The sequence below is a fragment of the Elgaria multicarinata genome, chromosome 10, assembly GCF_023053635.1.
Source record: "Elgaria multicarinata webbii isolate HBS135686 ecotype San Diego chromosome 10, rElgMul1.1.pri, whole genome shotgun sequence".
NCBI lineage: Eukaryota > Metazoa > Chordata > Lepidosauria > Squamata > Anguidae > Elgaria > Elgaria multicarinata.
Window position 1 is genome coordinate 78,187,080 of NC_086180.1, and position 26,134 is coordinate 78,213,213.

Genomic DNA, 26,134 nt, shown 5'->3' on the forward strand with positions numbered 1-26,134 from the left:
AGCCCAATACACGAAGCTCTCTGGGTACTTCACAACAATTATACAACATGATAAATATAATATAAAAGTTTAAAACTACATTATAAACTAAAAATGGAAACCAAAATAAACCTAGCAGCAGTGCAAACATTAAAAATACAGTAACAGATTTAAAACAACCGAAACTGAAAGACTAAAATGCCTGAGAAAATAAGGTCTTCACCTGGTGCTGAAAAGACCACAACGAAGGAGCCAGGCAAGCCTCACTGGATAGCTCATTCCACAACCGGGGTGCCACAACAGAAAAGTCCCTCTTTTTAATAGCCACCCACTTCTTAGATTTGCACATGCTCTTATGCTATTTAGTTATGATTACAATTCAGACCCAAATCTTTTGCTTTATCCGACATTTAATACAGCTGATCCAGTACAGAAGGAGATGAGTTTTAATTGAGAAGCCTTCTAAACACCCCCACACACACACACTTAGTTATTATAGAATAAGAAAATATAGTGGTTCATAACATATTAGAATAATGGTCCACAGTAGAACAAAGTTTAATATTGCTAAGTTTTATCATTCATCATAGCCTGACTCTCCACGCAAAGATTATTTGGACTTTTATTAAGTCCTGATGCATTCAGTGAAAGTTGTTTCTTAGGGTGGACACAATTTGTGGACACATCTGACAAAAAGAAAGAGAAAACTAAAACGATTTTATATCAACTACTACAAATTTTCCAAAACAAAAACATCCTTTGTTTGTTTATTTATTTATGTTTGCAGAAGTATTGTGATGCAATAATTTCCAAAATGTTATTAAAGAGCCCCACCTTTTAGAGTCCCAATTTTAGCCTTCCAAGAGGAAAACTTCATCTATCTCTGTATGAACAATAAATACTGGAAGCTTATTGATCTATCACATGCTTCTTTTGCCCCATCTTCAGCAAACACAACTGATAATGTTCCCATTTTACACTCTCTTTTTCAAGTCTTCTGAATACATGTGCAGTCAAAATTCACAAGTGTCCTCTCCTCTTTTATGATCATATGGTGGAAAGAAATTCAATGTAAATTTCCTTTTTCACTGCATTAAACGAGATACAAGCAGGAACTCTAACCTGTAAAATTGTCATGTCAGGTCGATACTGCTTCCTAAGGCCCATGTCAAACATAAGGAACTTGAGCATCTTGAAAGCCTCTTCTTCACTCATATGAAGCAATAGCACACCTGCTACAAAGCTAAGGCCCTGGCAATAGCCTACTTCTGGATCCAGGAGGGAATAGGCCTTCAAGATATTGTAGAGTGACAGCTGCCCAGCTCCAAGCTGAGCCGAGAAATATGGATGTGTTGGAAAGGTGCGGCCTAAGAAAACAAAACTGAGGTTAGCAATATAAACATTAATGAAAGCAAATATGCCATGTTGTCATGTGAAATAAAGAATAATTTTCAGGCACTCTTACCTATGAAATTATACAGCAAAATTCATCTGTTAGTATTTATTAAATAATTTAAGCCCAATATAGCCTTTTCTCTCTAAATATCATCATAAATGCAACAAATCTTATTTAGCCAAATTGGCACAATAGATCTGTTTGGCTAAAACAAGTTCTAGTTAAGGTGTGGGGTGGGCTCTTACCTAGGAGTACCTTCCTGTGCTGAAAGTCCTAACAGAATCTGTTCTATGCTTATGCCAATTTATTATTTATTTATTTATTTATTTATTTATTTATTTATATAGCACCATCAATGTACATGGTGCTGTACAGAGTAAAACAGTAAATAGCAAGACCGTGCCGCATAGGCTTACATTCTAATAAAATCATAGTAAAGCAATAAGGAGGGGAAGAGAATGCAAACAGGCACTGGGTAGGGTAAACAGGCACAGGGTAGGGTAAAACTAACATCAGGTTTTAAAAGCTTTAGGATTCTGTTCCTGTTTCCCCATCAGGTCATATGGATCTTGGAAGTAGCAGCAGAGCAGAAAATTGAAGCAAGGATATGGTGGGCACATGTTTGGGCAACTATTGTTGATTTACCATTCTGAAAGCAGAGAGAGGGCCGGTTCACAATGTGGGCTCTCCCACACTAGAGGCATTCAAGAGGCAGCTGGACAACCATCTGTCAGGTATGCTTTAATGTGGATTCCTGCATTGAGCAGGGGGTTGGACTCGATGGCCTTATAGCCCCTTCCAACTCTATGATTCTATGTCACAATAAGCCACATTGAAAACAAGCCACGGTGGGTTGGTAAATTGCTCGCTAAGCCACGCTGAAACATGATCGGATGCTTCTTGGCTTACCATGGTTTGTTTCCCCCTTTGTCCTCCCACCTGCCCCCAGCACATATCCCAGGGCCCTTTGCAAGACAACTCCTCCATACTCCTGCTGTGATGCCTTGCAAAGCACTTGTATTAACATATATATGCCATATCTTTAGAGTGGAGAGTGGGGATTACTTTACTTTTTAGGATGAGGTGGTTTAAGATTCTATTTTCTTTCTTTAACATTTTTAAAGCCTCCTTGCTGCTTCTTGTAGCCAATTCCTCTTCCTAGCACAGTAATGCCTGCATGTGTGATTGAATGGCTATTTTTTAAAAATAATAATGAGGGGGGCATGTTTGGCATGAAAATGGGAGGGGGAACTTAAATTTCCCCTCCCAAATCGCCACAGTCTCGAATGGGGAGGGGGCACATGCTTACCCAGAGTAGGTCAATCATGCATACATGTGCTAACTTGGTTCACAGTCAGTTGCTGTGAAATGAACCACTGAGCTAGAGGAGGGCGGGCAGAGGGCACTGTTAGGAGCATCCAGGTTTTTCAACGCTCTTGCCAAGTGCCTCTGTGGCCTATTCCTACAAAACATGCACAAGCCAGTCTGCCAGGCTTGGATATCACAACAAGTCACCCTGAAAACTTCACCCTGAACAATCCAACAACAAGCCAGTATAGCTGCAGTGTCCTTTGCAGCTTTTCACTTGTTAAATCTGAACTATTCTTTAATTTCTGAATCACTGCATTCAGGGGAGGTGTGTTGCTTTGCCAGATATGATCAGACCTCTTAGTTTTAAGAAGAAACAAAGCCTAAAGCTAAGTCTTCCTGCAGACAGATTAGAGCTTTACACATTGTGTTCTAGAAAGGAAGGCTGTATTTGATTTCTGGGTCTGGCTGCTCACTGCCCAGGCTGGCAGGGAATCCACTGCTTCTGCAGATGTAGCGTGCTTTGCTTGCTAACTGGTAGAGCAGCTTGTGTTGATCTGAAGTTACCTCCTTGCCCAAAGTAGGAGTTGTTCCAACACATGCTGAACAGTCCTTTTCAATGTCTCCTGTTTGGCAGAGTGTTCCAACTCAGCAAAGAGTCACCTATAAGACATGAACTAGCTAACTAAAATTGGGGGAGGGGGTGCACCCAGAATGTAAAACCCACCACAAGGAAGACAAATTACTTAATTTCTTTTTCTTTTAAAAGCATAATTGACATGGCTGAGGCATTTCTGGAAATCACCTCTCACTGGAAAGGTGAGAAATAAAAGTTCAAACACCAAGAAGGATCTTAAACCTCATGTGGGAGTGAGCTGTTTTGATTTAATGGTGAAAGTCACTTCTTTCATGCTCAGAAGCAATTCTCCTCCTCAAGTAGCATATCATAATGCAAGGAGGAAAAGTTCCTGATACTTTTCAAGCTTAGGCTTTTTATTCAAGAAAAAAGCCTTAGAAACCAGCAAAATGTGTTTGGTTCAGCTATTGCAAAAAAGTAACTCCAAATTATCACATATCAGCTCCAAATATTATCAGATGTTAAAAAAAAACTTTTCTAGACTTTGCACTGTAATTCCTGTAAAATCATAGGATTTTGTTGTACTTTATTAATTCTAAAACTTACTGAGCAATTGAGGTATTTTGTGGCTGACTGCAAATTATTTTGACCTTCTGGTTTTGGGATGCGATAACAGGGGAAGGTTTTGGGTCACCCCTATTTTGGTAGTCATGGGCAGATAGAGGTGGGGATTGGATTAGCCAATCAGATGCTAGAGTCGAAAGAAATCCAAGACCTAACCTCTCTTCAGGTTTCTCTGCAACCAACCGCTTTTGTGTTGTCTTGCCCTCTGGCCTAGTTGTGCCAGGATGGTCCATAGTAAGACAGCAATCATCCACAATTTAATTGTGGACAAAGAGGTCAACTTGGCATGTATCACTGAGATGGATTAGCTGGGTTGACTAGATCTTGCCAAGCTCTGTAAACCTAAGTACACAGTTCAGGCTAAGGAAGGGGAGTTGGCTGTCATCTATAATGACTCAGTCTCCCTTCACAAGAAGACTAGTCCACTCGGGTGCTAGGGTTGAGTGTCTGAACCTGGGGCTGACCCAGAAACACAGAGCAGGGATGCTGCTGGTATACAGACCACCCTGCAGCCCACTGGTCTCCTTGCCTGAGGTGGTCTCTGCTATGGTGTTGGAAAACCCAAGGATGATCATCCTGAAGGTTTTCAATATCCTTATTGTGGCGATCTTGGTCAAGCCAGCCCAAGAATTCAGAGCAACGATGCTGCTGCCTCAAAACATCCTTGACTCCATGCCAACACTGTGATTTTTTACTGGGCAGAAGATTAATGAACTGAAATTGTTGTGTCCTCCTCATCCCATCTTTTATTTATTTATTTATTTAGAATATTTATATACCACTCCCCATTCAAAATTCCAGAGTGGTGAACAAGATAAAATAGAATAGAAACAGAATAAAAAAGTAAATTTTTAAAAGAAACGAAAGTGCAAAATAAACCATGGATGGTCATTAAGGGAAGGCTTCCTGGAACAACAACGTTTTCAGGAGGCGCCGGAAGGCATTCAGAGTTGGCGCCTGCCTGAGCTCTACAGGCAGGGAATTTCGTGGGGGGGAGGCACCACACTGAAGGCTCTTCCCTGGTGGACTCCAATCGGACGATAGGTCTATGTGGAACAGACCAGGAGCATGCCCTCAGATGACCTCAGTGACCAGGCAGTTTGATAACCCCATTTTCATGGTTAGATCACTTCCTGGTGAAGATTAGATTGGCAATGTCTAAACCCATCCAAAGGAGTTGTGGGTCCCTTAAGGTGGCCTTCCAACTGAGACTTAAGAAAGATGAAGGACTACTGAATGCAATAGGAAAGCTTCCTATTGGCATGGCTAATGCTCTTGTTGAAGCCCTGGCCTTGCTATGGAATACTGAGATTGAGAAGCCTGTTTACACAACTGCTCCCAAGAACCCTTTCTTGAGATGCAGAGCCCAATGGTTTGCTTCCTGGTTTACCAAGGAGCTTCAAGCTATGAAACAGACAGGACAGTTGTTGGAATGCAGAAGTCACAAGTCTCGTAGTGACTATGACCAGACACAAGTGAGAGCACATAATCATGCCTACTTTTGTGACAGTGATGACAGCAAAGTGTTCTTACCCTATCAAGCAAAGCTTTTTTGAGTGGTAACTGGATTCCTGCTCCCACTGCTGGGGAAGTAGGGGAGTCCCCAGAGGCTTCTGTGACAATTTTGTATGGCACCTTGAGGGTAAAATCCCTCATATTTGTGTGGAACATGACACCATTGATATAGATCTATGGAGGTGTCCAGTACAATGTCTAGTCTGGTTTTGTGGGATCAGTTTCAGTTGTTTAGACCTTAGGATGTGGACATCTGTTCATTTTAGTCCATTAAAGTAGCATTTTAACAAACAAATATACAAGTTATTTATTTAAAATTCAATAGTGTAAGACTTAGGGCAGAATCCAACAGGGCGCTTATGCCTCTGCCAATTCCCTTATGCACTCCCAATTCCTGCCCACAAGCAGGATCCACAACTTGCGGAAGGAAGATTTCCATGGTAACAATAAACAAGTAAAAACACTTGTTTCTGGACTGGGGCAAGTCAGCGGAGTTTGTATAAGGGAGCTCCCCCTATCTGCCCCAATTAAGAAACAAGCATTTCTGTTTGTTTCAGGGTTTCCTCTGGGAAATGCTATATCACTGTTGCGCAGATGGTGAGTCCTGCTCGCAGAAAGGAATTGGAAGGACTTAATGCCCTGACTTTGCACATTTTTAGGGGCAAAAATCTTGTATAAGAACAAAAGGAGATCCCTGATGGATCAGAGCAAGGGTCCATCTAGACCAACACTCTGTTCATACAATGGCTAACCAGCTGACGACCAGAAACCACAAGCAGGACACGGTGCAACAGCAACCTCCCACCCATGTTCCTCAGCAACTGGTGTATATAGACTTAGTACCTCTGATAACGGGAGGTAGGCACATAGCCATCACAATCAGAAATCAGGGGGATTTTCTGATAGCAAAGAAAACATTATCTGCAACAGGCCTATTTATATATTCATGCCCCCCCCCGCTTAAACTATTATGAATTTCTGAACCTCTGAATGTACTAATCTAACTTCTCAAGTTTTCCTCTGTAGTCATGAAAACTAGAGCGGCATTCTCCTTTCCTTTCCTTACAAAAAGAAAAGCAAAGAAAAAAACTGAGAGCTGAGATCTTGAAGACTCAATGTTATGCACAGTACAGTATCTCAGCTGCTATGATCCTCAAACAGTGCCCCAACCAAGATAGCTCATTAATGCATATAGATTGCAACAGGGTACTTTTCTTTTTTAAGAGAAAGCATGACTTTCATATTAAAGAGCCCCTTCACTGCAGAATATGAAGTACTAAGAATCACTTCAAATTTATTTATTGTTTTGTAAACTTACCTAGATCAATAAGTATCGCATGCTGCTGGGAGGTTAATTGTTTTAAGAGTTCTTTGTAAGGTGTATCCTTTGGTTGCTGTTTATTTGGAAACTGATGTTTAAGTTGGTACTGTTCTGCTAAAAACTTCCAGATCTCACCCCGATGATGTCGAGGGACTCCTTTACAAAAAAAAAAAAAAAAAATAGGAGCAAAGAAAAACAATTAATTGAGAGAGGGAAGATTACTACAGACTAGTTATATCACTGCAAACACGATTTGTCTCAAACAATATTATCTAAGAACTTGTACCTTAATTCACATATATTATCTACTAAATCCTAAGATATCAAATGGTAAGAGAGGTCCACAAAGGACAGTACTGAACACCTTGGATGAGTCTGAAGTTCCAGTCAAGATGGGGATCCTGAGGTTGGCAAGCTCTCCTTCCTCAACCAGCCAAAGGCAGTGTAGGTTGAATGCAGAAGCTAAATCCATACTGGATTTGAAAAGGAGGTTAATCTGAACAAAAATGGTGTTCACAGGAGGGGAACCACGAGTAAACTACTGCTCTCTAAAAGCAACATTGCTGCCCATCTGAACTTTGCTAAAGATCACATAACTGATCCCCAAGACTTCTGGAACAATGTTCTCTGGACAGACAAGTCAAAAGTAGAACATTTTGGCCTCAATGAAAAATGTTGTTTGGTGAAAAACAAACACTGGCTCAGTTCAGACAACACAATGCAGTGTGAAAACTCCACTCAATGGTTGAGTTTTTAGGAGGCACTTCCCACACAACATGTTGTAACTCTACCATTGTGTGACTGTGGGCTACTGTGGAGCTGAGTAAAATCCATTGCGAAGTTTGATTGACAGTTCCTCTGCCCTCTCTCCTCCCCCGGTACTCCTGATGGTTCTGGCAGGATCTGAAGCGAGCTGTTCATGCAAGGAAGCCCTGAAAAGTCAGTGAGTTGAAGCATTTCTATATTTTTGAAGGAGGAATGGGCCAAAATCCTTCAAAACCAATGTGAGAGACTGACCAACAGTTCCAGGAAACACTTACTTGAAGTCATTGCTGCTCAAGGGCTTGCCACTACATACATTTTCAGATATGAACACTGAGTGTTGAATCAGTTGTGCATAAATAAATGCTGAAAAAGCATCATATTTGTCTGTCATTTGTCTAATCATGTTTTCTATTGTTCTTTATCTAGGAGTATGGTGTTAGATAATGTCTAATAACATTTTGGTTGGAAATATGCAACAATCCTAAGGGATTCACAAACTTTTTTTTCACCACTCTCCTATCCCCTCAAAACCAGCAGCTGCATTATAAAGAGTTATGAACAAGGGTGCATGGGAAAATCATCAAAAAGATGTACTTTGGAGGAATGCTAATGAAATGCACCCTCCCTGCCTCTGTTCAGCAGTATGCCAGACCACTTAGCCACAGCCTCAGGGTTTCAGAAGCCTCAAATGGAGAAGTTTCCACTTCCATCCCACTGATCATCACTGAAAGGAACAGAGGGGGATGAAAGAGAAATACAGCTTAAGTGTTTATATTAAATCATCCTAATTGGCACTTTTCCTGCGCAGTTGTCTAAGAACAATGCCAGGATTGGTAGGCGAGTGTCAGAGGCACTAGGTTCTAAACCTAAAAACATATACAGTAGATACTTCAGGGGGGAAAACAACCCCTTAGCTTTTTTTCTCCTTACAGGTACACTTTTAATTTTGAGAAGGAAACCCCATTCAGGAATCTGAATACTAAATACATGAGGAAAGAGAGCATGCTAGCCCCGTCCCCCTCCATCAACGTTTTCATACCCCTGTGCATGTGGAGGAGAACTTTCTTAAGAGGAGAGCCTACTGTATCTATGGAGGCTCTCCACGTGATCTGGAATGCTGAAAAAATAGAGTTCCAAAGCATGCTCCCCACCTCCTTGTGTGTTTAGTATACTCTGATGTAGAATGCCTAAATAGGGCTGGAATGTTACCATCGTGTAAAACGTATATAGTGTCTAAGATGATAGTCTAGGAATGAGATAGCCCATATGGATTTTAAAAGTATGCTGTGGACTTACTTCAGGAATCAGAATAAGATCTATAAAACCCAGACTTTAGATCAAGCCACTGATCTCAGAATAATAATAATAATAATAATAATAATAATAATAATAAAATAATAATAATAATAATAATAATTTTATTTCCATTTTGATCGAGGTGGGGAACAACAGTAAATATAAAATACATAAAACTGAATTAAGACATAATATACATTGTTAAAACATCCTAAAAACATCTTAAAATTCCACTGGATAGGCGTGCCGGAAGAGATCAGTCTTGATAGCTTTCTTGAATGCTAATAGACTGTTAAGTTGACGAGTCTCCTCTGGCAGGCCATTCCACGGTCTGGGAGCAGCAGAAGAGAAGGTCCTCTGGGTAATACTTGTCAGCCTAACTTTGACTGACTGAAGTAGATTCTTCCCAGAGAACATGAGTGTTCAGGGCGGATTGTACGGGAGAAGGCAGTAGCCTGGACCTAAACCATGTAGGGCTTTAAATGTGATAACCAACACTTTATACTTCGCCCGGAAACTACTTGGCAGCCAGTGAAGAGATTTTAAAACTGGTGTCATGTGGTCACCCCTAGGTGTACTGGTGACCAGCCTGGCTGCCATATTTTGAACTAGTTGAAGTTTCTGGACTAGGCACAAACTTTGAGCTCAATTGGCTTTTTAACAAATAAGGTGGCATATAAATGTGAATAATAAACAAATACATTTCCTGAACCATACCCTGTGGATCACTCCTGGAGGCTGCCCATACGCAGTTACATGACACAGCTACAGCTTTGCAGCCACTGTGGAGCTTTCCTGCGATGTTGTGCATTGAAAAAATTGGGGACTCACCCCAACATTTTCACTGGAAACAAGGTCGGTAGGCTCTTCCGGTATCTGATGTCACTCTGGGGCCAATCTGAGGGGTGGTCCTGGTGGAAGGGGGCTGGCGATTGGCCACCTTCCACCAGGGAATGGCCACCGGAAACCCCGCATTCCCTCCTCAGCGTCGGGCTTACCCAACACCATTGCAGGTGAGTAAAACTGCAGGGTTTTGGAGGGAGGCAACGCCAACTCGGTGCCGTGTAGACACAGCCCTGCTTTCTAAATAAACTAATGTAAAGCCCATGGCGCCATGATGCTAGCAGCCCTACTCCTTTGCCACTTTTCCCCCCTCAGTCCTTTCACCAGAGAGTGGCTCATGAATAATGCAAATATGGATCATCCGAAATTTGCATGCAGCACACTATAAGCACAAGCAATTGCACATGGCCAATGATATACAGCCATATTGATATAACCAATACCCTCGTTAGACTTTCAGAGGCAGCAAAAACCTTTTTGTTCCAGCAGATCTTTGGGTAATATTCTAGACCTTGTTAACACCTTGGATTTTTTTTTATTTGAGATTTGTCTTTTAATTTTTTAATGTTTTAATAATTTAGATTATTTAATTATATTTTTAACTTTTGTATAGTTCTATTTATATGTTTTAATTGTATATGTTTTAATTTAATAAAGCCACCTTGAGTCCCAGTATTGTGAAAAAGGTGGGATACGCTGAAATATAATAATAATAATAATAACAACAACAATATAATAGTTCACTTTTCAACAACATGTATACATATGTCCATCCTACAATAATTAAATACGCTCACCTTTCCCAACAGCAGAATGTATTTTTTCCATGTCAAACTTCATCTTTGACCTTCCTGGCAATACCAACATTTTTTCCCAGACCAATGTTACTTCTTTAAGGCATGGGGTGATTTCCTCATAATCCAGCTTCAGACGTTTATTTAGCAGATTGTTTTCAGAAGCTGAGAAGATTAAATATACACAAATTAATGGCATTCAGTGTATGATAAATGGCTCTTAAACAGTTATTTAAGGCAGTTCACTGAAAACATCAGTCCCAGTGAACCATGACAGGAAAAAAAGGAAAGAAGGAAGAGGGGGCAAGCATGTCTCAGCAGTTTTGAAAGGGAAAGAAAATAAATAAGAAACATAGCAATGCTATTGACTCATATCCTATGTTCTGCCTCTCAGCAATGCCTCATGATGGGCATTTCAAAAGATGGTATCATAAAGCATGTCCTAACTTGAAGTTTACAGTATTTATTTATTTAGCTATTAAAACATTTCTATCCCAGCCTATATCATAGAGATCTCAGGACAGCGTATTGAATCTTACTTGCATTATCTGCACTGTTTAGATGGAAAATGGCATAGTATGGTGCTTGGTGTTACTTTGAGCTGAAAACTGTGATGATCTGTAAAATGGGGCATTATGCAGCTATGTTGGCAGCTGACCTACACAAGCCATATGGTCAGTATTACTACAGAGGTATCATGTGGGCAGGCTCTGAGTGAGGTCAGGGTTACAGGAAGAAATAAGAAGGGGAAATTATGCTGTGAAGGCAGCCTTGGGCTAAAGAAGACATCTCAATCCTTAGCTGTTGGGCACTTGGTAGCTGTGCTCCTATTCTGAGGCTGCACAGTTAAGAGGGGAGGCAAGGAGATCTCTTGACCACATATCACAAGGGTTATTGTAGTTTGGAGGATAGAAAGGATTACATCTTTGCAGATGAAAAGACACTGGGGATTACCACCTCGCAGGTGGAAACTCTACAGAGAGAGAACTGGAACACTGAGACCAAGGCAAATGGAGATGGAAAGACATGAAAGGGCTGCATTAAATGCCCTGCTTGGACTCTAAGCATAACTTAGAAGCAATGTGTCATGTCATTGTTATCCCTTTAATGATGTCTGGTTTGATATATGGACAACAAGCCCTTGTTGTGATAATACATTACCACTACGCTGTCATTCTTGGGACATACTATTCTGATACATCATAAGAATACTGTCACTTTGATGATTTAAAGGCATAATGTATCATCAAAACAGCACTTTCATTTATTACAGCAGTGAGACAACAATTTAAAGTAGAGTACAGTCTTGGATAGCTTAGTCTTCCACTGCAATTCCAGTTCACAGAATGAAGAATATTTCTTTTCCATTTTTATTTTGCCAGTTCCTTTGCAATAGCACACCATGCTGGCATACTGAAAAGCATGCGTGAGCCAAGAATTAGCACTTCCTCCTCCTAGCTCTTGATCATGACAAAATAGTTTGAAGTAAGAACATAATTCAAAAAGCTGAAACAGCTCTTGAAACATCTTGCATGAAAAACATTTCTAATTCCTTCTTACATTGTTTCTCCTATGTGGGAGCTGCTATTGTGCCACTTAAACCATGAGGGAGGATCTCATGCTACAGCTTTCTCTCATGCTACGGCTTTTCCGCCGCACAGTGTTATAGTTTTTGATTTGTTGGGTTATTCTGTGTTTTTTCTTTGTTCACTGTGGTGGAAAAGTAGCCTGAAGCATTATCTCATTTTTTATTTTTAGATTTGTCTTTGTATACTTTCAGGCACAAGGACCTTTTGTTTCTGCCCTCTTCAAACTAGCAATACTTGAGGAGTTTGGACTACGAATAGGGGTGACACTTCTTCATGGTGAGGAAGAAGTGTGTCCATCCATTGCCTAGGCAACAAGATGCTTCCCTTGCTTCCTTCACTGCAGCTTTTGCAACATGACACAGGGTGATTGGGAAGTGTTCCTACATTGTTTAGGCAGTACTTCTTTACCTGTGCTGTCCTGCAGCCTTGCAGAACAGTACCAGAAGCAAATGAGAGCCATTCAGTTGCTTAGGATATCCTCTCCCCATCCACGCATTTGAACAGGGGCAGTATTTGCATTCAGAGATGATAATATGTAGCCCATTTTGATTGGCAATGCAGAAAAGTATATCATCTCATTCACTCTATGACTCTAATGATTTGACTAGAGCCACAAAGTGAAGGAGAAAGAAACAGCACTGAAGAGCAGCAAATCATGACTGCTTTGAACTGCCACAGAAGATGCAGAAAAAGTATGTTTTGGAGGCAAGAGTCTGGGAGGGCTTCTGTGTGTCCCATCAACCTCCCATTTTCCTTTTTTCATGAATTATACTCTGGTCATGCCTCTGGTATACAAAAGGAGAAATGTTTTGGAATTGCTTTTTAAAAGAGTTCCTATGGCATGAAAATATCTACACAATCTCCACCAGTGGATGTAGTTAAAGCCGGTATTTGTCAAATGGATTAAAGAGCAAGGACAACTCCTTGAAGCATTTGGTTAGAAAGACTGACTAGGATGTTAACAGATATCTAGATGAACATTACTTCAAACATAAACAGGTGAATCCAAAACACCAAAGACACTGTTCAAAGGAGACAGGATTTTTGCATGTTATCAGCACTTCCAGGAACCAGGCTAAGAGCTGCCATTGATAAAAGAGGTAAAGAGGCTATTAAGATAAAGTAAATAAACTATGGGTAAAGTACAGCAAAAGAAGGAAAGCAAACATGACAAGTTATTGGGAAAAGGTGATTTTGAATGAACACAAAGTAAGTGGCATCTAGACCAGGAGTGGGCAGCAGGTCGATTTCCAGGTGTTTTGGACATCAACTCCCAGCATGGCCGATGGTCAGGTTTTTGACCTAGTAATTTACTTGCCTTGCAATTTTTGGTTTTCCTTTTCCATCCTAAGTAGTAATATCTGCTGCAGAATAGCCTTTTGCCACAGTTCCCGAAGCTCCTTGGATGTTCGTTTCCTTTCTTCTTTGACTGTCCTAAAGGGGCCATCTTCACAAACTGGTTGTAATGGTGATCTGGGTGGAAGTTCTCCCAAGTCAGAGTAGTCTTAATAAAGTAACAACATAACAAAGAAGTATTCAGAAGCGATTTACATATTCGTTTGGATTTTAGATCAGCCCCACTCCAAACTTAGGTAAGCATGTATTATAATATATCCATTTCCTAATGTGTTTGGAGAGAAAAATCTGGAAGTTAAGCCTATGGTCAAATGTACAAAAACAGGCTCCTGTGGGCTCCTTGATGATGCTAGTGTGGGAGTGGTCTCAATCTCTTCGTTTGACCTTGGAGAAACGTAATTTCGATGGTGTCACTCTCGAAAATGGTGCATTTGAGTGCTGCACGCGAAAAACAAAATGGACACCATTGCAAACACTTCCCCCCATTTTTCTAAGTAACCGTCCGTTTAATAAATAAAAAAATATATACCAAAAATGTTTCGCCTTCAATTCTACACAAAAAAAGGTCATTACGTATTTTTAGGACCTACCATTTTATCAAAAAGTTTACTTTTAAGGTTTCCGTAGGATATTTCCTGAACATTTCTTCTGAAAAGATTAGTGGTTGAAATAACCCCATAAATTGCTTTATTTTTGCTACACAATTTACAATTATATTTTGTTTGAAAAAAATTCTAAACCAATAACCCAATTAATGTCTCAATTTTCTCTACTGTTTCACAGTGATGCACGAACAGACTCAAAATGGAGCCTGTGTTTGATGCTAACTTGAAGAAGAAAAGGAAGGCAATCAATAAGCCATGCTGTTTCATTCGTAGTTCTCAATCATCCGAGGGATGTGTTTCACAACCTTCAAATGACAGTTATGAGAAAATTGTTGAGTGCCTTACAAAGCTAGCAAATTATGGCAAAGAAAACAGTGACAGAATTGTTAAAAATTTCAGCATTGACTTTAATGTGACATTGACTTTAATGTGAACCACCCAGAGAGCTCCGGCTATTGGGCGGTATAGAAATGTAATAAATAAATAAATAAATAATAAATAATGTTAAGACACTGAAACACAACAATGTGAAGTGGCATTGATCTGTTACCCACAAAATATTAATTGAAAGACTTCAGAAAAGGTACGAGTTTCCACAGTCAACGCCCTCTACAGAGTGCATTCAACCTCAGGGACATTCAAACTCTGCACAGAGTGCTAAGTATACTTGGTAGTGTGGCTCCTGCCTTTTATATACCGCTTTCATATCAGTTTCACAGTGGAATATCTGCTTGGTGTAGATGAGCCCTATGTCTCCACATTCAGAAACCAAAGCGTGGAGTGCAAAAAGGAGGTAGTCCCAGGGGTGAGGAGCGAAGGAGACTGCGGAAGTTGCTTTATGCAGCTTCATATTGGGTCTCCAGACCCCTTCCCCTCCCCCTCCCTGAAGCTGCACCTAGACAGGCCAAATCACCTGCCTAGGCAAAAATGCAAGGCAGAAGGAGCACAGAGGAGAAGATCCCTCCATGCTCCAGCCATCTTCATAGTGAGTATCCAGATAGATTGCACCCTAAATCATTCAAATTCAGTGTCTACAAAATTTAGCTCTTAAACAGAAGTTATTAAACCCAATTCTCGGTGGTTCCTAAAAAACACATTCATTCATTCATCCATTCAAGAGTTGCCTTTCAACCCAAATAGGGCCCCCAAGTCGACTTATAGTTAAAATCTAAAACAATGTCAAAACTTTAAAAACTTTAAAATAATTTCAAATGTTATAATAATGTAAAAGTTTCAAACATCACTAACAGCAGAATTAAGAAGAGGACAGAATTTTAAAAACAAAACATGGAGCTAATACGTTTAAAATACTAAACAGACATATAGAAGCAAGAAAGTTTAACAGCTCAACTAAAACTGAATGAAAAATGAGCCATCCTAACATCCTTTTGGGTTCTGACACAGAGAAGCCACTATCCTATGTTTTCACCAACCTACCTTCTGTTGATGGTTGGACATGCAAAAGGGCATCCAAAGAGGATCTTAAACTATGGGCAGGTTCATTAGGGGAGGAGTCGGTTTTTTGGATATCCTGGCCCCAAGTCCGTTTAAGGTTTTATAGGTAAGCATCAACACCTTGAACTGTGCCCACAGACAGACTTGCAGCTGGTACAGACGATACAAGATCAGTATAATATAGTCAACAAAGTGTGCACCAGAAAGCAATCTGGCTGCTGCCTTTTGTACTAAATGCTGTTTCCGAACACTCTTCAAGGGTAGACCCACATATAGTACATTGCAATAATCTAAACTATGGCCAGACTTGCCTTCTCCAGTAAAGGGTGCAACTGGGCATTAATCAAAGCTGGGAAAGGTGTTCCTGACCACAGCAGCTACCTGACCCTCCAGGAGTAACGCCGGGTCCAGAAGCACTCCAAAGCTGCAAATCTGATCCTTCAGAGGGAGCGCCACCCCATCCAGAACAGGCTGTAGCTCCAATCTTAGATTAGCTTTCCTACTGACCAATCTTGTCTGGACTGAGACTCAATTTGCTATCCCAAATTCAGTCTGTCACTCCATCCAGGCAATAGCTCAAGACTTCCACAGCATCCGTGGCATCAGTTGACGAAGAGCTGGGTACCATCAACATAATGGTGATACCTACCCCAAAACGCTGGATGGCTTCATGTAGTTGTTAAGCAACATAGGGAACAAAATAGGCCTCTGAGGCCATAAGCCACAGGACCAAGCAGTAATCCCCCAGCACCACCTTCTAGGAGTGCTTAGCCAGGTAAGATCTGAACAACTATAACACAATGCCTCCAAGTCCCATACTGGCCAAACAACCCAGAAGACTACTATGCTTGATGATATCTAATGCAGTGGTCTGCACATTATGTTCTACACACATACGGGAGTTTTTCATTAACCCAAACAGTGGCACCTCCCTCCCACACACCTCCTCAAAGGTCAGGGGTCCCCTGGAGCTAGGAAAAAACAGCCATCAGCCATTCTGTGTGCACACATGGGTCTCTCTGGATCTTAGACAGATTTCTAGTAAATGTCAGATCTTCAATAATTTGTGTTTCTTTTCAAAATGTAGATTTAGCCCCAATCCACCCCATTGCTAGAAAAAGTTATTTTATTCTCAAAAGTAACCCAGAACACATTAATAATGAAATAAATACAAAATTCATGACATTTGACCTAAATAACACATGGGACTCAAACTAAACTTCAATCCTCTAGAATCACAAGCAGGAGAAACAGTGCCATCTAGTGTACATGATAAAAACAGAGTACAATACAGGAGGATGGCCACTATTTTCCTTTTTTAAGTTCTGATATTTTCGTATCTGGTACCAAAGTCATTGCAAATCAGCTTAATAGCAGGGTGTAGCTGATAATGCCAGGATATTAATGAGACATCTGCTGTTGATATACACATCAAAATGTTTGTCTCAAAAAACATCAAGTTGTCTCAAATGTAATTGATGAAGTTAATCGAAAACCTTTAACCCCCTCCACCTTTCTCAAATCTGGTTTTTTGGTTTTTTTAGGCCATTTGTCACCTCATTGCTTGAGGACAGTGGCTAGAAAAAGAGCTACTACAAAGAATCCCTGCAAGATTTCTCACATTTTGATTAGAACAATGGAGCCCTTCTATCACAGGGCTCATCTACACCAAGCAGGATATTCCACTATGAAAGTGGTACATAAAAGGCAGGAGCCACACTTCTGCTTTACAGCAGTATTGAAGTGCACTGACAACTGTTGGGGCCCATTGACACATACCATGTATCACTTTCATACCACTTTCATAGTGTTATATCCTGCTTGGTGTAGATGTGTCATGGGCCCCAACACTTCTCAATGCACTTCAGTACCGCTATAAGGCAGTAGTGTAGATCCTGCAGTGCACTTCAATACCGCTATAAAGAAGTAGTGTGGCTCCTGCCTTTTATATACCACTTTCATACCACTTTTATAGTGGAATATCCTGCTTGGTGTAGATGAGCCCACAGACTCCCTTGAGTTTAGAAAACATAAGAGTAGCACTGCTGGGGCAGACCAATCATCCATCTAGTCCAATTCCCAACAGTGGCCAGTCATCCCATAAGAAAGAAGGCAACATCCTTTCCTCCCTAGCAACTACTATTCAGAGTTGTAGTGCCTATGATGGTGAGGGATCCACTTGCTATCACAGCATATAGTCATTGATAGATCTATCCTCCATTTTTCTTCAATCCTATTTTAAAGCCATCTAACTCAGCAAATTTTATTTTACCTGTCTTGAACCTATTGCCAGTCAATTTCACTCAAAGACCCTGGGTTGTAGTACATTAACAGATAGAGGAAAACAAAGCTCTATCCATTTTCTACAAATCATGCATAATTTTATAAACCGCTATCATGCCTGCCTTAAAGTCTCATGAAGATGCTCTAACCCTCTGATCATTTTGGTTGTCCCTTTCAGCATTCCACTGTCTTTTTTTGAGAGGGAGCAAACACAACTGTATACCAAATGTAGCCACACTCCAGACTTATATGAAGGCATTGTGCTACTGGCCATTTAATTTTCTCCTTCATGAGCTAATCATTAACATGGAATTTGCCTTTTTCTCTGCTGCTTCACAAGAAGTAGATTCTTTTATTGAGCTATTATCTCCATGGCCCCAAAACCTTTTTACCCAGACAAAAGTCAGTTTACATCACAAATGGTCCTCGGGGGTTTTAAGGTATTTCCAGGTCAAATGAAAATGAAAGGCACACAGCGGTTACTAGAGAAGTGTGAAACCCAGGACATGATGTTTACCATGTAATAAGCTAGTGTTTAAGCACAGAATGAGTTGTTGCACTGCAGGCAATGCCTCTTCAGACTTGGATATGTGGGAGGGGGCATTTCATGTAGCAGCTAGACACTTAACCTATTTCTCACAAACAGCAGAGTGGGATGGTATCTGGGCTGTACCACTTCAGACTTCAGGTGGGGACTCATACAATGGATCCATCAAAAAAAAATCTCTTGCATATAGAAAATTGGCAGGTGAGGGAGAAAACTAAAACACTTCTCTTTGATATCCCAATTTTCTAGGTACAGGGAATTGTTTTTGCATGGAAAAACATCCTGAAATGGTGCAATACATGTTTACCATTTCAGCTGCTATTTATGAAAACAAGGCAGTAGATCTATGCTTGAGGAATGCAAGCTCTGTGGGGAGGAAGTGCATGTGTTTGTATGCAGATAGTACTGGTGGGCATTTCATAGAGTTGACATACTTGTCATTGGTTACTGCCTCACCATGGAACTCTGTAGGTAAAGGACCTTTCTATTTAGAAGGGCCTTTGCTGTACCTGTACGTACGTGTGTGTGTGAGAGAGAGAGAGAGAGAAAGAGACAGAGAGAACGAGAACGAAAACGTGCATGTGTCTTTAGGCAGATAATGTATTTCTTTTTAGTAGTCTCTGTTGGAGTTGCAGGGCTTCCTAACAACATTGATGTATTTTTTAAAATCTGTTTAGCTGGCTGTTTTATTGTATGTACATAATTATGTTATATTGCATTGAATTGTTTTTATGTTTGAAAGTTGCTTTGGGAACCTTAGTTTGAAAGCAGAGTAAAACTATGGTGGTGGTGGTGGTGGGGGAAATAAATAAAGCAACTTTAATATGCATCTATAAAGGGGGAAGGTGAAAGCATAGAGAAAGGCTAGCCTAGCTATAACATGGGAAAGGGATGAACGTGACTAAGCCTTTAAAAATGCCAAAGTCTCAATCCCCTCATCCTTCCCCGTCCAACTTCCTGTCTCATTCCTTGTCTGCTTGTGTTACTTAGTTATACAGCTTATGCAGTTGGACATTGTTATGGTGGCAGATTATATCTTGAGTTTAACACCACAGTGTGACCATAAGATAAGAAATACTAGACAAGGCAACTATGTTGTTGGATTTTTTTAAAACAAACAAAAACCCTTAATAAACACTTGGGGCTTCTATGATTACAAAAACTTGTGTCTTCATAGACAAAAAAATGGGAAAAAAGCTAATGGAGTATTTCTGCACAGTTGTTTTTAGAGTTCTTGTAAGTTATCCATCATGACATGTGGACAATGTGTTAAAAGAAATGACAGAGAGCCAATTTACATGTTATGACCATCATTAAAGAAACTTCTTGAAACAACCTGTGCCTGGCAGCTGTTCCATGCAGTGGATAAAATGGGCAGGATGACTTGCCATATAAATCACCACTACCTCCCCCACCACATAAGGAGCTTTCACACCACTATTAGATATATCTAGTAGTAGCAGAACACTCAATGGCTCAGTTCAGACAGCACTTTTCTCTACGCAGTGGGAAAACCCCACTCAACAACTGAGTTTTTAGGGGTTACTCACCACACAATATGTTCTAACACCACCGTTGTGTGACTGGACTACCATGGAGCTGAGTAAATCCATCGCCCTCTCTCCTCCCCCAGTCCTCCCGATGGTATCTCCCGATGGTAGAGCAGCACTCGCTCCTTTCACTGCTGCTCTTGCCAGGCAACTCTGGAGCCAGTGGGAAAAGCTCACTCACACAACAGGAAACTCCGCAGTATAGCAGCACAACATGCAACACAACAGTTATACAGGAACTCTCCTCTGCACAGCATGGATATTCAGCATGGAGTGTTTTCTAAAAAAAAAACTCCACCGTGGGGTGGTTTTCCCTCCAGACAACACATTTCTCAATGGTGGTAAAAAAACTCCACTGTTCTAAAACCATGGTAGAAAAATGTGTTATCTAAACTGAACCAATAGCTACCTGGTGAGGCTTTCTAAACATTACGGCTGGTGATATTATTATTATTATTATTATTATTATTATTATTATTATTATTATTAATTTATTTATATAGCACCATCAGTGTATACAGAAAAGGTGCTGTATCTTGTGACCTTAGACCTATGAAACAACAGAGCCCTCTATCTTTGTTTAAAAAGGTGGCTCTCATCAAGGATGGATGGCTGCCAGACGGTCAGGTAAGTCTCATGGGCAGGCAGGGGCAGCAGCTCACCAACGCCCCAGATTGGGCTGAGGCGGCCCAAAGCACTTCAGATCCAATCCACTCTGGACCACCTCGGCCTGATCAAGTTTTGGACCGAAGCAGCTGATTCAGTTCCGATTTGGGCCTGAAGTGGTACACAGCCCTAGATATAAAGCTATGGCCCTTTATTTAGTACTCTCTATTTTAGGAACAATAGAAAAATCATAAAAAATATGGGTATATTTCTACACCAATTGAAGCTTTGTCTTACGGTATTAATTGTAGTTCTAGACAAATGAGGAGCGTGCTTTTGGATCTGATTTCCTGGGATATGCAGAGATATAAGAAGGTTCCAGAGTTTAGCCTGGTGTCTTCTTTTTGCTTAGATAATAAAATACAATGGTTTCATCTTGAGTAGGAGAATGAAAACATTACACAGAAGTATTAATTCAAGCTAGGTGTGATTAAAGAGTAACGAGAAATAATGCACATCTATTGCATACATCAGGCAGGTGTTGTTGTTTTATCTAAAGAAGGCCTTTACCATCGTGCCAACTTGAAGAATCACATCCTTTCTGTGGTGTTGCCACTCTCAGGAATATCTGTTGTCTCCATGAATGCCGCCGGGTCCTCACAGGGCTTTCATGGACAAAATCTGCTTCACTTGACTTGGGCTTGTAGTCACTAAAGTTAGAAGAAGTGTGCAAAACATATTTACATATTGTTTTATAATTCCAAAATGAGCTAATTGCAATACGTTTTATAATCTAATGGAATGAATATACAAATACACAAATCCTCCAAGCATTCATAGCAACAAACTGCAAATAAAATATATGAAATTCTACCCCTAGTTCTTTCAAGTAACCAACATACCTATTAGAAAAATTGCTATGCCTCTGTGAAGATCACTCAATAATAATATTCTGCTACCACTACCCCTTCACCCAGATTTCCTATGAGAAAAGAAAGCCTTTACTCTTGGGGCATCCTTATTGAGAAAATATCAAGCACTGGGAATGAGAGGTAGTATGAGCTCCTTAGAGAAAGGATGGGGCCTTTCCCTAAATGTTCTCCATTTGCAAGCTCTTGTTACCGATGAATCAAATCCCAATATGGAAAAGCTATAATGTAACTTTCCCCTTACTTACTTGGTCTTATAAAAGCAGCCCAATGAGGTAATATCCCAAGACATCAAGCTCTAAATACTTCTCCAGACTCTGCACATTTGGCTCCAAGTATAGCATTCTTCCACATAGGCCTATTCTACACCAAGCAGGATATTTCACTATGAAAGCAGTGTATAAAAGTCAGGAGCCACACTACTGCTTTATAGCGGTATTGAAGTGCACTGACAACTGTTGGGGCCTATCGACACATACCATATACCGCTTTCATAGTGCAATATCCTGCTTGGTGTAGGTTAGGACATAAAGCTCCATCGCATTGGGGGATAACACGCTCCCTACCTCACTTCTCCGCCCGTGTTTTCGTTCCTCAGTTACTTCCTCTTTCAAGAAGAGGAAGTACACAACGAGCACGAGGCCCATTGAGTCTGCTGTTCTAATGGCGCTGCTTCTCCTGCACACAGCAGGAGAAAGCAGCAATTCTGAGTTTAAAAAAACACGGGACTTAAAGAGGGTTTTTTTGTCGTGCAAGAAAGGCCAGAAGGGGCGAAAGGGGCGCAGGAGGCAGACAACGTCATATGAGCGACCTGAGCAGATTCTGTGAGTACCCAGTAACAAGCGTGCAATAAAATGCTCGTTGGATGGAGCCTATAGTCAGCAAAAGTGTAAGTTTCTTATACTGGGCTGATTTATGCTGATGAGAAACTTGGCAATTAAACCAATGCTACTTGCAATTTCCTTCTCAGGTAAACTTTCCTGCAGTTTCTAACTGCAGTCCTGTATTTTTTGTTGGTCGCATTTGAGCCAAACTACATGTTACATTAATAATGCTTTTTAAAAAGCATGCTTAAGACTGACACTTTTATTTTGAAGGCAGAGCGGCTGCACTGTGAGCTCAATCCAGATCAGCAGTTCACACTAGTTTCCTGCCACAAATCCTCCCCCAGCTGCCATTTGTTCTCAAAGGTATTTACTTCAACCAGTACCTTTGAGGACAAATAGCAGCTGGGAGGGGCAGTTTGTAGGAAACTAGTTGGGATCCTTCTCCAAAATTGTGAGCATGGCACTGAATCAGGGCCCCATGGCTGCTTCCCCTCCAAAATAAATGTGGCAGCATTAAGCATGTTTTGTTTTTACAAAGCATAATTATTGAAATGTGCAGTTTGGCCCTTAGTGATCTATTCTAAACCCACAGCTGGTGGGGAGATGTTCCTCTATAATGTGAAATACTACAACAATGAAATTCAAATAATTTCTACTCACAAACGGCTTTAACTAAAAGTTTTTAATGAGGTCTGCAGCTTATATTACCATTTCCACATAACCTTAGAAATTGAGTGGTTCATGGGCTTCACATTATCTATATTATTTCTATTTATAATTATATTATTTATATTCATAAATAAAATACACTGAAGTGAAATAGCTTGACTTTTAATTAAATTCCCACTGTTATCACACCAACTAAACCTGAACAACAATAATTTCTATAATTCCACTTGCAGCCTATTTTATCAGATTCTGAGACAAAAATTGTTTCTGAATCACAGATTATGTAGCTGCAGGAAGAGACCCCTACCTTTTTGTGTTCCTAAAGTCAGAGGTGTTATTTTCATCTACAGGAGCCAGAAATTTTAAGAAGTTTGGCACAGAAGAGGAAGAGTGAAGCTTTTTCCGTAGAGCAGAACGGTAGGAGGTGCTGAGAGTGTAGTTGAAAAGGGGCAGTTCAGAATGAGGAAGATTAAGTACGCCAAGTAAAATTAAAAACACAAAGCATAAAAGAGTCAGTATCAAACAAGGAAGAAAATAATACCCGTAGGAGTTAAAACTAAATAACAAGAAATCAAAGAATAACACTGCAAGGCATTATATAATTTTGTTTTGTAGGTTACTTCTTAAAGCTTTATTCCAAATTCAGCAAAGCATATGAAACCTCAGTTCTCTGATTTTTTTACAACGTATCTTGGGAAGTAGGAAACCAGGGGAAGAGACTTGGCTCTTCAGCATTGCTTGGAAAGGAATAGAGAGCACTGCTTCCTTTTTGGTTGATCTCATAAAACAAAAGGGGGGGGAATGTAGCAAGGAAAACACTACCCCTGTTACTTTCCAAGTATAACAGTTTTCTTGATATAAGAAAGACTGAAAAATGAAACGTGCTTAAATTAACAGGTTTTAGGCTGGCTTTGCTTGATTATTTGCAGGTGGCAAGAAGTGCATTGAATAAGTGTATTTTAACTTTTTTCCTCTCATGGCTACGTGGTGAAATGGCCATGAGGATACTTCATCTGGTACACACTTATAAGCACATTACTTCTGTACCTCTCTAAAGCTTTGCAGTCTAGACAGTAAACCAGAATCGGAACAAGTGAAGCTATTACAGCATCCGTCCCCAAAATGTGTTGGACTACAACTCCCAGCACCCTCAGCTAGCCATGCTGGGTGAGCAGGTGCTAGGAATTAGAGTCCAACACATCTGGAGAAGGTGGCATTACAGGAACAATTCAAACATGTAGCTTTAAGGGGGGAAAGTCAACCCCTTTCCTCGATCTACATATCATCATTCTTCAAAAGTTGTGAAGATTGATGTTTACTTACTCATAAATAAGGACAGTTTTAAACAATATGTGGAAAGCACACCCATGTAGGAAAAAGCATGAAAAACAATGTGCAGACCATCACTTCTGAGGATTGCACGTGTCTATTACACTGCATATACACACATGACAATCTATACAGGGAAGTATTTCCCATGCAATTCAATCTTCATGTTTGAAATAGCTGCAAATTTAATAACATGTTAATAACCTAAATAAAACATTAGCTGCATTCCTGACAGGGTCTGGAAGGACCGCAGTTTGCCAGTTTGGAAAGACCACAGTCTGCCAGTTTGACAAGCCACAAACTGTTCTATATTACTAAGGGGAGGAGGGAAGTGAGAGACTGGGCAGGTTTGTATGTCACAATAAGCAACTTTGAGTTAATTCCTTCTTGGGTCTCTGAGACATGTGGCTTGAATATGCAAGCCACAATGGGGGAACATAATGGCTTGTACTGTATCATGGGTTACTTGAGAGTTACACAGCTCTTGGATAACCCTAGAACAACCCATGGTACATGGCTTGCATATTCAAAATGGCAGCTGGCATACATCTCTTAGCCTCATAGGTGAATTAACCCACAGTGGCTTACTGTGACATGTGAACCAGGTCTATGTGTGCACATAGTTCATTCCCAATCTTTGAAACCATGGTTTCAAAGACTGGGAATGAAGGATTAGAAAACATAATGTCTAAATACATTCACTGTTCTGCTGGAGGTTTGCTACGCATGTTTGAACCTTCTTTCTTGATCGGTAGTAAAGCTATATTATTTATTAATCTATGGAACATAATTCATACAAGGAGCTTTTTTTTAAAAAAAATCATTGTCTAAGGGACAAAGTAAATGGGATGGTAGCAGATCTGTGTGTAAAATTGGTTTGATGCTAGTTATCTATAGAGTGGGGGGATGGTGAAGCAATCTAAATGCAGGCAGAAGAGGAATGCTGAATTTTTCCACAATTCATGCTTCACCTCTCTCCAGCTGATTCTTTCTGGCTGTTTATCTTCCACTGATTAACAGGTGTGTGTTTTTAATGTTCACCACGTTTGTAAACAGCCAGTGGCTTATTCACCCAGGTAGGATAACAGTTGTGTTTAGGCTATTAGGCATGACAATTTAACAAAATTGTTGTTGTTTTCTTTTAGGTCACAAATGACTGATAGCTATGAGTTGGGTGGCGGGTTAGTATAATTTTTAAATTTATAGTCTAATCTTCATTTCCATTTGCAATATGTAAGGATAATCCTAGCGATATAGGCTTACAAACTGATTTACTGCGAACCATACACAAATGCTCTCTCTTCTCTCACCTCTTTGGCACAGCACGCCTGCTTGGTTCTCCACTTGAATTATGTCTAAGATGTTTTAACAAATTGGGTGAGGAGGCCGAGGGATTAAGATGAGCTGGAGGAGGAGGAACTGATGGTGACTGATCGGAAGCAGTTTTAGAGCTGCTGGCAGGTGTGTTCGAATTTTACAGGGAGAGTTCCAGCAGGGAAGATTAAAAGAAAGGTAAGGAAACAAAAAGAAATGTGATAAATCAAACAAAAGGACAGAGAGTTAAAAGAAAAAAGATACTCTATATCACTGTGTTTGTATTACGAATGTCATGTATAGGCATGATAACAGCATAGCCACAGTTACCATGGAGCAAGTTAGTGTTAGTTCACCGAAATTTGACTCCACCGTGGTCTTGGCCTAACTCAAAGGATGGGCCCTTGTGTAGAAGTTAGGCATGGAGACAAGTAGACAGATCAATTAGGAAGCAAACACACAAAGCTGCTGTACTGCTTAGTTCCTCCAGAAGCTTGGAAGGAATCTAACCTGACATGGCATTTTTCTCAACTCTTGAGAGAGCAACAGGGGATTGATTTAGAACACAGAAACAATGGCCTGAACTATAGGGTTGCTGATTTCTGTATGTATGTATGTATATGTGTGTGTGTGTGTATACACACACACACACACACA

The 26,134-nt window shown here is 40.4% G+C and overlaps 1 protein-coding gene across 1 annotated transcript in view; it reads right to left on the bottom strand.

The window, feature by feature from the left end:
* Window positions 1-26,134, bottom strand: part of TBC1D1 (TBC1 domain family member 1) — a 116,146-nt gene that overhangs the window by 13,213 nt on the left and 76,799 nt on the right. Inside the window, exons 12-18 of the mRNA XM_063135867.1 lie at window positions 25,474-25,617; window positions 23,142-23,261; window positions 20,980-21,119; window positions 13,326-13,511; window positions 10,422-10,583; window positions 6,718-6,876; window positions 1,102-1,346 (exon numbers count right to left, since the gene is read on the bottom strand). Of these exons, the coding sequence (XP_062991937.1) occupies window positions 1,102-1,346; window positions 6,718-6,876; window positions 10,422-10,583; window positions 13,326-13,511; window positions 20,980-21,119; window positions 23,142-23,261; window positions 25,474-25,617 (1,156 nt within the window). The remainder of the gene's footprint in view (window positions 1-1,101; window positions 1,347-6,717; window positions 6,877-10,421; window positions 10,584-13,325; window positions 13,512-20,979; window positions 21,120-23,141; window positions 23,262-25,473; window positions 25,618-26,134) is intronic.